The 13,323-nt window shown below is 40.8% G+C and overlaps 2 protein-coding genes across 2 annotated transcripts in view; both read left to right on the plus strand.

Annotated features, from left to right (window-relative positions):
* Nucleotides 1-6,006, plus strand: part of LOC119413806 (E3 ubiquitin-protein ligase RNF166) — a 31,193-nt gene extending 25,187 nt beyond the window's left edge. Inside the window, exon 6 of the mRNA XM_037680872.1 lies at nt 4,281-6,006. Within this exon, the coding sequence (XP_037536800.1) occupies nt 4,281-4,346 (66 nt within the window). The 3' untranslated portion in view covers nt 4,347-6,006. The remainder of the gene's footprint in view (nt 1-4,280) is intronic.
* The window catches only part of LOC119413748, an 880,117-nt gene that overhangs the window by 37,140 nt on the left and 829,654 nt on the right, over nt 1-13,323 (plus strand). The window lies entirely within an intron of this gene.

Genomic DNA, 13,323 nt, shown 5'->3' on the forward strand with positions numbered 1-13,323 from the left:
CAGACCATGGCATTCCCACCACCATGCTTGACTGTAGGCATCACACACTTATCTTTGTTCTCCTCACCTGATTGCCGTCACACATGGTTGAGACCATCTGAACCAAACAAATTAATCTTGGTCTCATCAGACAATCGGACATGGTTCCAGTAATCCATGTCCTTTGTTGACATAGCTTCAGCAAACTGTTTGTGAACTTTCTTGTGTACAGACTTCAGAAGAGGTTTCCTACTGGGATGACAGCCATGCTGACCAATTTGATATAGTGTGCGGCATATGGTCTGAGCACTGACAGGCTGACCCCCCACCTCTTCAATCTCTGTAGCAATCCTGACAGCACTCCTGCGCCTATCTTTCAAAGACAGCATTTGGATGTGATGCTGAACACGTTCACTCAGCTTCTTTGAATGACCAACGCAAGGTCTGTTCTGAGTGGACCCTGCTCTTTTAAAACGCTGGATGATCTTGGTCACTGTGCTGCAGCTCAGTTTCAGGGTGTTGGCAATCCTCTTGTAGCCTTGGCCATCTTCATGTAGCACAAGAATTCGTCTTTTAAGATCCTCAGAGAGTACTTTGCCATGAGGTGCCATGTTGGAACTTTCAGTGACCAGTATGAGACAGTGTGAGAGCTGTACTACAAAATTGAAAACACCTGCACCCTATGCACACCTGAGACCTAGTAACACTAACGAGTCACATGACATTTTGGAGGGAAAATGACAAGCAGTGCTCAATTTGGACATTTAGGGGTGTAGACTCTTAGGGGTGTACTCACGTTTGTTGCCAGTGGTTTGGACATTAATTACTGTATATTGAGTTATTTTGAGGGAAGAATAAATTTACATTGTTACATAAGCTGCACACAGACTACGTTTCCTGTCAAAGTGTCACTTTGTCAGTGTTGTCCCATGAAAAGATATACTTAAATATCTGCAGGAATGTGAGGGGTGTACTCACTTTTGTGATACACTGTATATCACACATTCCTAGTAGGTTCACAGTCATACGTGAGCAGAGTGAACAGGAGAGGGCTTAGCACACATCCCTGATGGGAGCCAGTACTGAGGGTTATGGTGGAGGAGGAGAAGTTGTGGACACTCACTGACTGCGTTCTGTTTGTTAAAAAGTCTAGAACCCAGTTGCAAATGGAGGGGCTTAGGCCTAGTGTGAGTAGTTTGTCCTTCAGGGTTTGGGGGATCATAGTATTGAAGGCAGACGTGAAGTCCACAAAGAGCATACGGACGTAGGAGTCCTTCTGCTCCAGGTGGGTGAGAGCAGTGTGGACCACAGAGGAGATGGTGTCCTCTGTTGATTGATTCTCACATTATGCACATTGGTGAGGGTCCTCGTTAGTGCCTCGAAAGAGGTTAGCCAAGAAGACATATGACCATAAGATGACTGAAGAGAGGAGTCAGGAATGTAAGGAGATAGGACATAGAGCAAAGAAGGAGGTAGCTAAGGCAAAGCAGAAGGTGTATGATGAGTTGTACTGGAGGCTGGACACTAAATAGGACGAGAAGGACTTGTACCGATTGGTGAGACAGAGGAATCAGGCTGGAAAGGATATGTAGCAGGTCAGACTTGTTAAAGATAGGAATGGTAATGTTCTAACAAGTGAGGAAAGTGTGACTGGAAAATGGAAGGAATACTTTGAGGAGTTAATGATTTAAGAAAATTAAAGAGAAAGAAGAGTAGAGGTCATAGAAATTGTGGTCCAGGAAGTGGGAAAGATTAGTGAGGGTGATGTCCAGAAAGCTCTGAAAATAATGAAGAAGGGGAAGGCAGTAGGACCTGATGACATACCAGTGGAGGTTTGGAAATGTCTTGGAGAGATGGCAGTGAGGTTTTTGACTCAACTATTCAATGGCATATTTGAGGGTGAAAAAATGCCCGAGGCATGTAGAAGAAGTGTGCTGGTGCCCATTTTTAAGAACAAGGATGATGTACAGAGTGGAAGCAACTACAGGGGAATTAAGTTGATGAGTCAAACAGATCTGGGAGAGAGTTGTGGAAGCAAGACTTACTGTAGATGAGAGTTGACTATTTGTGAGCAGCAGTATGGTTTCAGGCCAAGAAAGAGCACCACAGATGCCATCTTTGCTTTGAGGATGCTGATGGAGAAATACAGAGAGGGTCAGAAAGAACTGCGTTGTGTCTTTGTGGATTTAGAAAAAAGCATATGACAGGGTGCTGAGGGAGGAGGTGTGGTATTGCATGAGGATATCTGGACTGTATGAGGACAGCAGGACAGTGGTGAGATGTGCTGTAGGAGTGACAGATAGCTTCAAGGTGGAGATGGTATTGCATCAAGGATCGGCTCTGAGCCCCTTCTTGTTTGCTCTGGTGATGGACCGACTAACAGATAAATGATAAATGCAATGTACTTGTATAGCACCTTTCTATGTAGTCAAGATACTTAAAGCACTTTACAACAGCCAGCAACTTGTGCCCTCATTTACCCACCCACACAGCACTCTACTAAATCTCTACAAAGCTAATCTGAATCTGTAGAGACTTATCAATGCTTTAGATCACATTCATACACTGATGGGACACACATTGGGGGCGATGAGGCGTTCCATGTCTTGACCAGGGACACTTCATCATGTGATTGCTGGTGGGATCGAACCCCCAACTCTACCGTTGGAAGATGACTGGTCTAACCACTTAGCCACAGCTGCCCCCTAAATGAGAGATTCAATTCAATTCAGTTTATTTATATAGCGCCAATTCACAACAAAGTTGTCTCAGGGCACTGTACAGAAACATTCACTTACATAGAAAAGCCAATTAGTAAAGTTATCTATCTAAGGAATCCAGCAGACACGTTCAATCTTCACTTCATCACAGTCTTCCATCCTGAGCAAGCACAAAGGCAACAGTGGAAAGGAAAAACTCCCTTTTCAAAGGAAGAAACCTCCAGCAGAACCAGGCTCAGGACAAGCGGTCATCTGCTTCGATCAGTTGGGTTTGAGAGGACAGAAGGGAGAGACAAACAAACACAGAATGGCATGTCCAGATGTAGGTGCAGGTGTACCTCCTATTGGATGAAAGACAAACATACATGTCAAGGATAAATAATTACAAATACAAAACAAGTTGAGTTTGCTCAAGGTAGAAGGAAGTAAAGACAGTAGCATAGTAAAGAAATGTAGTCAGTTTGTCCTCAAGCCTATAGCAGTATAACTAAAAGATAGCCCAGGAAACGCAAGCCAACCCTAACTATAGAATCAAAAAGGAGACTTAAGCCTAATCTTAAAACTGATGAGATGAAGTCAGGCAGGAATCCCCATGGACTTTGATGTTTGCAGATGACTTTGTGATCTGTGGTGAGAACAGGGAACAGGTGGAGGAGATGTTAAAGAGGTGGAGGTGTGCACTTGAAAGAAGAGGAATGCAATTAAGTCGTAGTAAGACAGAGTACATGTGTGTGGATGAGAGGGAGGCTGGTTGAACAGTGAAGCTACAAGGAGCAGAGGTCACAAATGTGCAGGACTTCTAGTACTTGGGGTCCACTGTCCAGGAAAATGGGGAGTGTGGTAAAGAGGTGAAAAAGAGAGTCCAGACAGATGGAGTGGATGGAGAAAAGTTTCAGGGGTGATTTGTGACAAATGGTGGCAGCAAAGATCAAAGGAAAAGTTTACAAGACAGTTGTGAGACCAGCTGTGTTATATTGTCTGGAGACAGAGACATGGACATGTTTCTGTACATTGCCCTGAGAAGACAGGAGAAAGAACTGAATGTGGCAGAAATTAGGATGTTGAGGAGGTTCTCCTTAGGAGTGACAAGGATGGATAAGATTAGGAATGAGATCATCAGCAGTCCAGCACAAGTTGAACAACTGGGAGATAAAGTTAGAGAGTCTAGATTGAGATGGTTTGGACATGTCCAGAGGAGGGACAGTGGGTATATTGGTAGAAGGATGTTAGAAATGCAGCTGCCAAGAAAAAGACAAAGAGGAGATATATGGATGCAGTTAGAGAGGACATGGAAGTAGTTGGAGTGAGGACAGAGGATGCAGAGGACAGAGTGAGATAGAGGAGGATGACTCACTGTAGTGACCCCTGAAGAGGGGACAGCTGAAAGAAGAATTTACATTTCAGTTCAGTTTATTTATATAGCTCCAAGTCACAACAGAAGTCATCGCAGGGCACTGTACAGAAACATTCATATACATGTAAAGTGAATAATGTTATTTATCTGAGGAAGAAGAAAAGTGTGTAATTTTTTTCATTGACCAAAAAAGTTACTGTATATATTTCTCTCTTTTTTTCTCTCAGGACTACAGCATTGATGAAGAAGCAGCACTTCAGGCAGCTTTGGCACTGTCACTGGCTGAAAACTAACAAAAGTCACAACATTTTTTACTACACTGCTGTTCTTCCATGGGTGACAAGCTATTGTCCACTGTACTGGTGAACCTGATCCACCAAATCTCAGACACTATTCCAGTGTATTCTCACTTGTTTCTCCTGGTGTAGCAGTTCATAAACTTTGATGTATTACAAAACAAAAGCAGTTTGAATACATCTTCATGAATTCAAGTGGATATGATAACTTGGGAACAAGCTGATGTTTGGGTCAGGAACAGATCCAAGATGAGCTCCAAAGACACTGGTCACATGTTGACTTTGCAGTCTGTCTACAGTTTGGAAACATTTCATCTCAGCACAGCTTCAGTTCACCTGACGGCTCCCATTTGGACCGCCACAGCATGAAGAGCTACCTCCCTTGAAAATGTCTTGTCTAATAGTTTGATGAAACATGCTGCTGATTTCACATCCTCATCAGTTGTTCAGGCCTCTGTTCACCAGTAAGGTCCCATGAAGTCCTGACCGCTGGTACTCACTGTGAGTTATCGGACTGATACCATCACAGACTTCAGTTTTTCCCTGCAGCAACAAAGACGGACCATCTACTAAGCTGGTCAGCAAGCCCTTTCTGCTCAAATAGCATCTGCACAAACATATTTTCTACGTACTAGGGGTGTAACAGTAATACAGTTGAAAACAGATGTTGACATACACTGTATAACAATACATTATTATTGTTGTTTACATTTTTTTTACATTACATCAGACTATACCTTACCTGTTTTAGGCCTTATAAATAATTTCTGTTTGCAAAATTCGCAAATAATCAAAGACAGGAAATTCTTTAAGATAATATGTTTATTACGTTCCTCAAAATTACAAGTTTTCATACACCAAGATACTATGCCTTCAATCAAATTTAAAAAGCTCACAGGATGATGCCGTGTCTTTCAAAGCTTTTGATAGATTAGTTGACATTTGAGGTACACCTCTGCATCATTTTAAGGCACACGTCAAGCACACTGCTTCTTTGTGTGACATTATGGGAAAATATTTAGATGTCTGCCAAGACATCAGGAAAATAATTGTTCACCTGCATAACTCTGGTTCATCCTTGGGCACAATTTCCAGATGCCTGGAGGTGCTACATTCATCTGTTCAAACTTATAAAAGAACTGTGAACACTGTGGGAATGTCCTGCCATCATACTGCTCAGGAAAGAGTTCTGTGTTTCTGAAATTAATGTATTTGGGGGCAAACTGTGAGTCTCAACCACAAAACAAAAGCAAAAGACCATGCAAAGGTTCTGACTAAACCTTGTAGAGAGAGTCATTATCCACAGGTTAACAAGTCCTGTACCCACATGGACTGAAAGGCCACATAGCAAGGAAGAAAACATTACTCCAAAACTCAAATTATGTCTTGGGGATGTTTCACAAAATATATGGCATGACGAGGAAAAAACAATCTATATAACATAAATTTGGAAACCTCAAACAGTAAAGGGTTAGTCTGATTTAATGTCAGAGTGAGAAAAATAGCAGTGAGTCTTTTTATGCAGTTTATGTAAATATCTGGTTTCATCTGTAAATCATTGTTCTGCAAGTACCTTCATGTTGGAATCATGGTTTGGTACCCCAAGAGCAAGTTACAAATACCAATTTTTATTTTTTGAACTGGACAATAACTTCCCCAAATGTACAGAAAGGGAGGAATTCTCAGCTGGTAATTTAAAAAGTCCTGTTGCTCAATTGGAACTTGAAATATTTTTACAGTTCGTGTGTTGAAAAGTTGGATGAACTCCAAACTGAAAAGTGTCTTTCTTTTGTTAAAAAAATGCAAAAAATGGAGTACTGTTTGTAGTGTTAGTTTATCCTAAACTTGATGCACAATAAAATGCATTGCATAACATCCATCCATCCATTATCTTTACCCGCTTCTTCCTTTTTGGGTGGTGGGGTCATTGGTGCCCATATCCAGCTATCACTGTACAAGAGACATTCCATCTCCAAATGTGAAAGTACAACAAATAATACTTTAAAAACTGAGAAGCTGATGGGTGTTCTATGCAGATGTTGAATATTAAATGCTTCTGGATATATTTAGAAGCTTTTATTAATTTATTAAGGTATTTTAAAGCACATGAATTATGACCCTTTTTTTGCTTGCCACATATGAATTTAAGAATTCTGCAACAGGTCATGGGAAAATGTTCACACAGCTGGTATGAAACAAACGTAAATATCTAAAACACCTCCTGCTTCATTTGGACAAACGATTGTTTCAATGTAGAGTGCTTTATACAGTCTCTTCTTGTACTCATTCTTTTATGACAGGTAGCAAAAAGCAAATTAAAATAACATCTGTTCCCTGTGTGCAGAAGAGGTGATCACCACTCCTGAAATCCTGATAATCAGAATCCCTGATACTTGTACCTTAACAGTTGATACAAATGCATGTAAGTGGTAAATGGACTGTACTTATACAGCTCCTTTCTATCTTATCAAGATACTCAAAACGCTTTACAACACAATCTGTGCCTCATTTACCCATTCATACAGCACTCTACTAGATCTGTACAAAGAATAATTAGAGCTTTATCACATTCATACACTGATCATGGGCCACGCATCAGAGGCAATGAGGGGTTCAGCGTCTTGCCCAGAGGCACTTCAGCATGTGACTTGTTGGTGGAATCGAACCCCCAACTCTTGCATATGAGGACAACGTCCCTAACCACTCAGCCACAGCCACCCATGTACAGTTGCACCCATACTGCACACTGGCAATAACCAGATTAGAAAAAATAAAAATGGGTTTCAGTGAAGCACTGGCAAGTGTGGGAGACATGCACTGTAATGGACTTCACATGCTCAGCAATGAAAGTCTTTCACATTACTCACAGATTGACTGGCTGGTAGTAACTTTATTGTGCAACTCTTGGTTTTTCATCAGATGATATGGTCAGTGTTAATTTTTATAGTTTTGTTTTTGCTTCATGCGTTTCAATCACCACCAAAATGACAGCAATAGTACACCTCATCGAGAGGCTAAAATACCCTGTCAGTTTAAAATCAGGCTAAATTATCCTCCAGTTTCAAAGATTCACTGCAGTCTTCTTCTGTAGACTTTTTATTTTATTTTTCTAATAAGCAATTTGGATAAATGTAGTTGTGATTTGACTGACCCGTGTCCCCTTTAATACACTAAAAAGGGTTAGTTTATTACTAATTTAGTGCAAAAGCCTATAAAGAACTTTACTAATGGTCTGCATTAGGATGTAGTACTGACCGATGGCTTGTACGAGTATTTTCAAAGTCCTTGTCCAAAAGTTTTTAATCATATAAAATCTGTTCTTTTGTTCTCAAAAATGTAAGATTTGATGTTTTTGAATAAACTTATCATGGCTTATAATTTAATATTTTCTTTTATTCTTTTTCTGTCATAGCTCTGCTCTCTGTCAGCTCCTCTGTCATGCTGCACACTCAGTAATCACTCAACTCATGTCACCTGTCACCGCTCATTATCCCACAGCTCCACCACCTGGTCCAGTCAGTACTTAAGCTCACTCATTCCTCTCAGTCTGGGCCAGATTCTCTATCCTGTCTCATCAGCAGTAGACTTTCCAGCATTCCATTGATTGACTCATCACGTTCATGACCCTTGCCTTGACCACGACCACGCTTTTGCCTCAGCCCTCGTCTGCTTTTGCTCATCTGATCAGGTACCGACTCATGCTCTTGTTTTTTGACTCTCTTTTTGGATCACGTACTGGATACTTCTGCTGAACAACTGACTTCACGGTATGAACTCTGCCTTTCCCTTCTGACTGTTTTTTGGATCACGGATTAAAGGTCAAGCTCATTCTGTATCACGGACTTATCCTTACCCCTGAATCTGATTCCCACAGATTCATTTCCCCAATTAGTCTCTTTCCCCCTGCATCTACTAACCTTTATCTTTTAGTTGCAAGCCTGTTGGACTCCGTTCCAGTGGACCTTAACATCAGTTCTACCTCTACTGGCAGCCCGCCACTACAACACTACCCAATCACGAACTACCAATCAGAAGATCGGAACCAGCCCAGAACTGGACCTACTCCAGAGTTTTACTTTATTTCACAATAAATCTTTTAACCCTCTCAGTGGTTGTTGTTGTTGTTTGCGATCCGGCCTCTGGTTCATGACATTTTCACTAAATGATCAGTCACCTTTCTCAGCCTTGTCAAACAGCTGTGAACCAAACTTTTCCTGTAGCTGTTCTTTCTATTTTTCAGTCTATCCCAACAAAGACAGCCTCAACTAGATTGGTTCCTCCATCCATCTACACGACCGCATAAGGACCACCTGCAGCTGTATAATATCGATGGTCATCAACGTTATATGGAATTGCAGCCAGATGTTTACATGCATTCATTATGGGGTGAAACTGGCTTCACTGTGGCACTGCTCTTCCAGATGTTTCAATTTTATGGCAGGCTTGATCCATTAGTGATTCCTGGGTCATTGTTTTTCATATTCCCTGTATTTTGAGTCCACACAACATGCAGACAAAGCATTTACTTGGCGTTTTTAAAAATGTTCACTTTGAAAAGTGCTTTTGTTTTTCTAATCAAAAACTCAGTTTGTTAATGGACAGCAAATACAAACACAAAAGAAAATGAATTTTAAAAATATTTGCTGTAGTGCATAGTATACACGCACGCACGCACACACACACACACATATATATCATAAAGTTCATCTTTAATAGATGATAGATTCAGGGTCCACAATTTAAACAATTTCAAGTATTTATTTGTTTATTTTTACATAATTTGGGTTTCCAGCTCATGAAACCCATGAAAACAGGATTTCAAAATATTAGAATACCGTGAAGACATCAGCCCACACTACTTCTCAGTTTTTGCAGAAAAAAAGAAAGAAATTAGGATCAAAACAAATCAATCAAAATATGGTATTTTCAAAACGATATGTCAATCTTCAATACTTGGTTGTGAATCCCTTTGCCTTAATCACTGCCTCGATGTGACGTGGCATTGACTGGGAGTTATGGAAGCCCACATTTCCTTGATGCTGTCAGATCTTCTTTGTTGTTGGGTCTGGTGCACCTCATTTTCCTCTTGAGAATACCCCATAGATTCTCAATGGAGTTTAGGTCCGGTGAGTTGGCTGGCCAGTCAAGCACCATGGCATGGGCATCAAACCAGGTTTTGGTGCTTCTGGTGGCACAGGCAGGAGCCAGGTCCTGCTGGAAGATGAAATCTGCATCTCCATACAGATCCTCAGCAGAAGGAATCATGAAGTCCTCTAAAACATTCTGGTAGACTGTTGTGGTGACCTTGGATTTAAGAAAGCAGAGTTTATCAACACCTGCACTGGACATTGCACCCCAAATCATGACTGACTGTGGATATTTCACACTGGACCTCAAGCAGTATGGGTTCTGTTCCTCACCCTTCTTCCTCCAAACCCTTGTACATTGATTTCTGAATGAAAGGCACACTTTACTTTCATAGGAAAAGAGGACCGAGGAACCCGACAGTTGTAGCCCATCTCCCGGATACGTCTGAATGTGGTGGTTTTTGAAGCTGCGACTCTGCCTCATTCCACTCTTTCTGGATCTCTGCCAGATTCTGGAATCTTCTCTGTTTGATAATCCGCTGAAGCCAAGCACACAGTCGTCATATATAAATATATATATATACATATATGTATATATATATATATATACACATATATATATATACATATATACTTTGTATAATGGCTGCGTATATATATATATTCGGCTGCTCCTTTCTTCAGGGGTCACCACAGTGAACTAACTCACATGAAGATATGCCAATTATTTTTATGCCGGATGCCTTTCCTGACGCAACCACAAAGGCACCGAGCTACCACAGCCCTCTCTGTGAAGCAGAAAGCTGCTATCTAGGGCACCCGGGGAGCAGATGGTGGGGGTCAAGGGCCTTGGTCAAGGTCCCAGAGTGGGTGAAATGAGGGTGGAGGCAGGTGTGGGTGCTTCACATTTCCTACCCACATTTTGATGTTGTCCAGGGTGTCAAACCAGCAACCTTCCAATCACAGGCGATGCCACCTCTCCCCCTAGTGTGTGTGTGTGTGTGCATGTATATATATATATATATATATATATATATATATATATATATATATATGCATTTTAGTTCATGTTTATACAATCCTACAATAAAAACAGGTGTAGTTGAACCAGCTGGCTTCAGGTGTTCTGCAGAGTTTCGTTCTAAAACCAACACACTTACAACCACTAAAAAACAGAATTGGGTGGCACAGTTGGTTGAGCTACAGCCTCTCAGCGAGAAGTTTGCCGGATCGAATCCCGGCCGGGGATCTTTCTGGGTGGAGTTTGCATGTTCTCTCCGTGATGCGCGGGTTTTCTCCGCGTATTCGTTTCCTCCCACAGACCAAAAACATACGTTAGACTGATTGGTAACTCTAAATTGTCTCTAGGTGTGAATGAGAGAGTGAATGGTTGTTTGTCTTGTTTGTCTCTATGTGTCCCTGTGATGGACTTGTAGACCTGTCCAGGTGTCACCCGCGTCTTGCACAGTGACTGCTGGACATGGGCACCAGTGACCCCCATGACCCAAAAAGGAAGAAGCAGACGATGGATGGATGTAAAAACTGAATCCAATCAAGTCGATGGAACCGAAGCTGTTTTTCTTTTACCCATGGCTGAACTCATTTCAGTTTTTGTTGTTTTATTTGAACTTTTATTAATTATAACTTTAGAACCTAGTAAAGATCAACTACTTTTATTTTGTCCTATTTATATATAATAATATATAGTCCTCAAATTGAAAGAGAGGGGACTTTGTTTTTCCATATGGAGTGGGGTCTTCTTGTTCCGTACTGCCCACTTTCCACTAGATGGATGTCTGTTTCAAAGCATCTTGAAAACATCAGAACCCTTCTGTTATTATTTAACTGTTTTCCTGGGCCTGCTTGTGTCTTATATTTAGGTAATAAAACAAATATCAATACATATGTTAGAATCACTGTTTTAAAATGTGTTTTCAATAATTCTTCATATAAGAAGACCAAACAGGACAACAGAAATAATCAAAAGTTTCAACATGCTTTATTTAAAAAAATAATAATCCAAAGAAATACATATGCAGGTTTGAGAGTGGAACAAAAAGTCAAAACCAAGAAAATAATAAAAATTTAAACACAAGGTAATGATAGTCCAAATGTGAAAATGTGGCTATGCATACATAATGTTAGAATGCACAGGGTAGGAAAACAACAGATTAATAAACGTATTAAAAACAATTGCTACATAAAACTCTATTGTCTAATTATAACTCAGTAAAAACAAAAACTGACATAAAAACTTAACCAAAAACAAAACTTTTAAAACAAAATGCCAACAATGAACAAATATCACATACTTGTACCATATTTACTTACAGTAGTTTATACCGCGTACTTTTGCTGCACGCTGTGCATCAGATCAGATAAAATCGTAGAAACACTGTTTTATTTATAATTTTACTTGTTCTTTAAGAAAGATTTGTCTAATTTGTTTTATATGAATAATTTCAGACATAGAAAGGTCAAATCATTTAATAAGAGGGAAAAGTGGGACTAAAAAAATGAATGTACATGAAATGATATCCAAATTTAATTATTTTAGAATTTGTGTTGGAATATTACTACTTGCAACGTCACGTGGACATCGAGGGCAGTGCCACTGGATTGGCAGACTGGGGTGGTGGTTCCCATCTTCAAATAGGGGGACCGGATGGTGTGCTCCAATTATAGGGGCATCACTCTCCTTAGCCTCCTTGGTAAGGTCTATTCAGGGGTACTGGAGAAGCGAGTCTGATCATTGGTAAATGGTAAATGGTAAATGGACTGTACTTAAATAGCGCCTTTCAATCTAATCAAGAAACTCAAAGCGCTTTACACTACAATCTGTGTCCTCATTTACCCTTTCATACATCACTCTACTACACACCGGATTCCAAAAAAGTTGGGACACTAAACAAATTGTGAATAAAAACTGAATGCAATGATGTGGAGGTGCCAACATCTAATATTTTATTCAGAATAGAACAAAAATCACAGATCAAAAGTTTAAACTGAGAGAATGTATCATTTTAAGGGAAAAAATCTGTTGTTTCCAAATTTCATGGCATCAACAAACCCCCAAAAAGTTGGGACAAGTCCATTTTTACCACTGTGTGGCATCCCCCCATCTTCTTACAACACTCAACAGACGGCTGGGGACAGAGGAGACCAGTTTCTCAAGATTAGAAATAGGAATGCTCTCCCATTCATGTCTAATACAGGCCTCTAACTGTTCAATCATCTTGGGCCTTCTTTGTCGCACCTTCCTCTTTATGATGCGCCAAATGTTCTCTATAGGTGAAAGATCTGGACTGCAGGCTGGCCATTTCAGTACCCGGATCCTTCTCCTACATAGCCATGATGTTGTGATTGCTGCAGAATGTGGTCTGGCATTATCATGTTGAAAAATGCAGGGTCTTCCCTGAAAGATATGATGTCTAGATGGGAGCATATGTTGTTCTAGAACCTGAACATAGTTCTCTGCATCAATGGTGCCTTTCCAGACATGCAAGCTGCCCATGCCACAAGCGCTCATGCAACCCCATACCATCAGTGATGCAGGCTTCTGAACGGAGCGTTGATAACGACTTGGGCTATCCTTGTCCTCTCTGGTCCGGATGACATGGCGTCCCAGTGTTCCATAAAGAATTTCAAATCGTGACTCATCTGACCACAGAACAGTCTTCCATTTTGCCACACTCCATTTTAAATGATCCCTGGCCCAGTGCAAACGTCTGAGCTTGTGGAGCTTGCTTAGAAATGGCTTCCTCTTTGCAGTGTAGAGTTTCAGCTGGCAACGGCGGATGGCACGGTGGATTGTGTTCACTGACAATGCTTTCTGGAAGTATTCCTGAGCCCATTCTGTTATTTCCTTGACAGTGGCATTCCTGTTT

This window comes from Nematolebias whitei, chromosome 1, assembly GCF_014905685.2.
Source record: "Nematolebias whitei isolate Nwh7 chromosome 1, NemWhi1, whole genome shotgun sequence".
Classification (NCBI taxonomy): Eukaryota; Metazoa; Chordata; class Actinopteri; order Cyprinodontiformes; family Rivulidae; genus Nematolebias; species Nematolebias whitei.